Source organism: Odontomachus brunneus, unplaced genomic scaffold (assembly GCF_010583005.1).
Source record: "Odontomachus brunneus isolate Ranch 3 - 2012 unplaced genomic scaffold, Obru_v1 Obru_scaffold_627, whole genome shotgun sequence".
NCBI lineage: Eukaryota > Metazoa > Arthropoda > Insecta > Hymenoptera > Formicidae > Odontomachus > Odontomachus brunneus.
This window is the reverse complement of record NW_022640077.1, coordinates 2,262-5,652: the sequence shown is the minus strand read 5'-3', so window position 1 is coordinate 5,652 and position 3,391 is coordinate 2,262. Positions and strand designations below refer to the sequence as shown.

The 3,391-nt window shown below is 38.5% G+C and overlaps 1 protein-coding gene across 2 annotated transcripts in view; it reads left to right on the top strand.

Annotated features, from left to right (window-relative positions):
- The first annotated feature begins 849 nt into the window (after nucleotides 1-849).
- The window catches only part of LOC116853749 (pre-mRNA-splicing factor ATP-dependent RNA helicase PRP16), a 4,797-nt gene continuing 2,255 nt past the window's right edge, over nucleotides 850-3,391 (top strand). For both annotated transcript variants that reach the window (XM_032834942.1, XM_032834941.1), the window contains exons 1-2: nucleotides 850-2,415; nucleotides 2,557-2,700. In XM_032834942.1, coding sequence (XP_032690833.1) covers nucleotides 850-2,415; nucleotides 2,557-2,700 — 1,710 coding nt within the window. The remainder of the gene's footprint in view (nucleotides 2,416-2,556; nucleotides 2,701-3,391) is intronic.

The following is a 3,391-nucleotide window of genomic DNA, read 5'->3' as shown; positions in this document are numbered from 1 at the left end:
TCTTTCTTCATTCGAATCCGAGGAATAGAACAAGAGGGAGAAACGCTGCACAGCATTTGTAGCAGTTGTTGGACCTCACCCTATATATAAGAAATGCATGTATTCTAACACTTAATTACTAAAAACAAGAAGCTTGTCTTCAAAACTAATCTAATATTCTTTAATATTCATAAATTTCTATTACTGAAAACTATATAAAGATTTAACTATACACATATCACAGTAAAACACATTTGTAGTTGATCCATTCCAAACCATCAACCATTACAAAAAAAATGATGTAAATATTCTTCTATTCTTTCTTATAATTTCTAAATTTTTCATGAACAATACAGACAAATTGTATGAAACTGTAACTATGAATGTGTTTTATTGCGATATGTGTTTTGTTAAATCTTTATGTAATTTTCAGTAATAGAAATTTATTAATATTAAAGCATTAATATGGTTAGATTAATATGGTTTTGAAGGCAGCTTAGGATACATGCATTTTTTTATGCATAATCTTTGTCTTTTTTTAATCTCACAAACAAAATATGTGTTTAGTCCAGAAAACTATCATTTTATTTTAACTATCAAATAGCATTGTACTGAGTAAAACATGATAAAAAATATGATGAAATTAGTTTCAAATTAACATTTATTATTTAGATAGTGAAATAAATATACTAAATAAAAACAAATATACAAAATTGTAATTTTGTTAGATAAATAATAAATTTATAAGTAACTCTCTTAATGCACCACTGAAAATACTGAATAAATTCCTGCACTATAAGGAATTCATTTTTATTTGAGATAATAACAATATCTTAATTTCAGGTTTCAGCAAAATATATCAGGAGAAAAATGTCAGGTGATTCGAGCTTGTATAGACTAGAAGGGACCGATGCGAATCAAAGCGGAGGTCTAGTCATCCGTAAGAAAGCATCAGACCACACTTTCAAGAAACCAGAGACGTCTATGTTAGGGCTGGACAAGCTTGCAGAGCGTAAAAGGAAGGAACAATCACAGGAACCTACAAGTTCCAAATCCAGGTCCGAAGGAAAGGATAGAAAATATCGGTCTTACGAAGAAGAGACTCCCACTCATACCGGTGGCGTGAATTACGAAGCGCAACGGAGACTAGAGTCGCGGCTCAAGCGTCAAAGATTAAATTCGGACGACAGGAATTCAAGGAGTTCACACAGAGACCGCGATAGACGGAGAGACAGAGACAGTAGAGCTCGAGACAGCACGAGACAAACGCCGCTTCGTTTCAAAGATGAGCCGCAGACACCGAAGTTCCGGACTAAAGATCCTACTTCCAAGAGTAATTGGGACGACGACGAGGATGAGGAGCCGAAGCGCTCAAGCTGGGATCATCCGACACCAAACATCTATGGCGCCAGGGACGGTCGCGACAGCGTCAGGAGCGAGTTTACTCCTTCTTACAAATACAATCCTTGGAACAAGGATTTCAAGAACTCCGGCGCTACGCCGTTGATAGACGGAGAAGAGAAAGAGATGTGGGAAGAGGAGCAGCAAAGATTGGATAGGGAGTGGTACGCGTTAGACGATGGGGAGAACAACGCTTTCGCCAACGTGTCCGAGGAATATACGCGGAAGAAGGAGATGGAGTTGGAGGCGAGGAGACAAAAACGCGTCTCTGCGCAACAACGGCAAATAAATAAAGACAACGAGTTGTGGGAACGCAACCGTATGCTAACGTCGGGAGTGGTGAGTTCCCTGGACCACGACGACGATCCCGACGATGAGGGAGAAGCGAGAGTGCACTTGCTAGTGCACAACGTGGTACCGCCGTTCCTTGATGGACGTATCGTGTTCACGAAGCAGCCGGAACCGGTAGTACCTGTGCGCGATCCTACTTCCGACATGGCTCTCGTAGCGAGAAAAGGCTCAGCGCTAGTCCGGGCGTATCGTGAGCAAAAGGAGAGACGTAGAGCGCAGAAGAAGCATTGGGAGCTGGCTGGCACGCACATCGGCAACATCATGGGTGTGCACGACCGGCGCAAGGACGATAAAGAGCTCACGGGACAGGAGACGGACTTTAAAGCGGGACAGAAGTACGCCCGACATATTGGAGCCGGTGAGGTGACGGGCGAAGCCAAACACAGGTCCATTCAGCATCAGAGGAGGAGTCTGCCTGTGTTCGCGGTGCGGCAGGAGCTGCTGAATGTCATCCGGGAGAACAATGTGGTGGTAATAGTCGGAGAAACCGGTAGCGGAAAGACCACACAATTGACGCAGTATCTTCACGAGGACGGCTACAGCTGCAACGGTATAATCGGCTGTACTCAGCCTAGGAGAGTCGCTGCTATGTCCGTCGCGAAAAGGGTGTCCGACGAGATGGCCACCGCTCTAGGCGACAAGGTCGGATATGCGATACGTTTTGAAGACTGTACTTCTAAAGATGTAAGTAAAACATTGAACCTTGCATTTCTTCTAGGAAATCAAATTGTTTTACGTTTTTTTTTCTTTTATACATGTATCTACATTTTATGTAACATTGATGTATTGTACATTTTATATAACGTTGACTTGAATCTTTTGCAGACGGTAATCAAGTATATGACTGATGGTATTCTGCTGCGAGAGAGTTTGAGGGAAGGAGATCTGGATCGTTACAGTGTGATTATAATGGACGAAGCTCATGAACGGTCCCTTTCTACTGATGTATTATTTGGTCTCCTCAGAGAGGTACGTTGACATTTCCTGAAATATTTTCAAGAACAGATGTTTTTTAATTTGATATCAAGGTTAAGAATGGAAAACTTTAATGACACTGTTATTAACAAATATATGTTATACATAAATTTAACTAATTTTTCAAGATAATTAATCAAGATAAAACCTTTATTATTAACAACGTTACTACCATATATCTAGTTCAGTTTTCTGCATTCTTTTCAACATGTTTTGATCTAGATAACTAGGTAATAGGTTGTAAAAATAACGTTTTTTATAATGTTAGTAACAAAATTATCAACATATTATCAAAATAAAATTTTTATCAATAGCATTTGTTTTTTGCAAATAAAAACAAATATTATAAACATTTCTCATTCCAAAATAACAAAGTTAACAGTAAAATGTGATTAACTTGTTTTGTAACTTGTTGAAAACAATTGTTTTCAGTAATTTTAATTGAGAAAATCTACATTTATCAGTAACACTACTAGAAATGCACGTAACAATGTTGCTACTGATATAAGTCGGCCTTTATTATTACTAACAAAAAAAAATTTCACCATCGCGAAGAATTATTACTGAAGAAAAGTAACTTGTATAATTGTACAATTGGTTGTAATATATGCAAGTAACGTATTACTTCTCATACAACTCTAATTAGATTTGAGGCTTTCACGGCCATTGATACAATGTCTAGGTA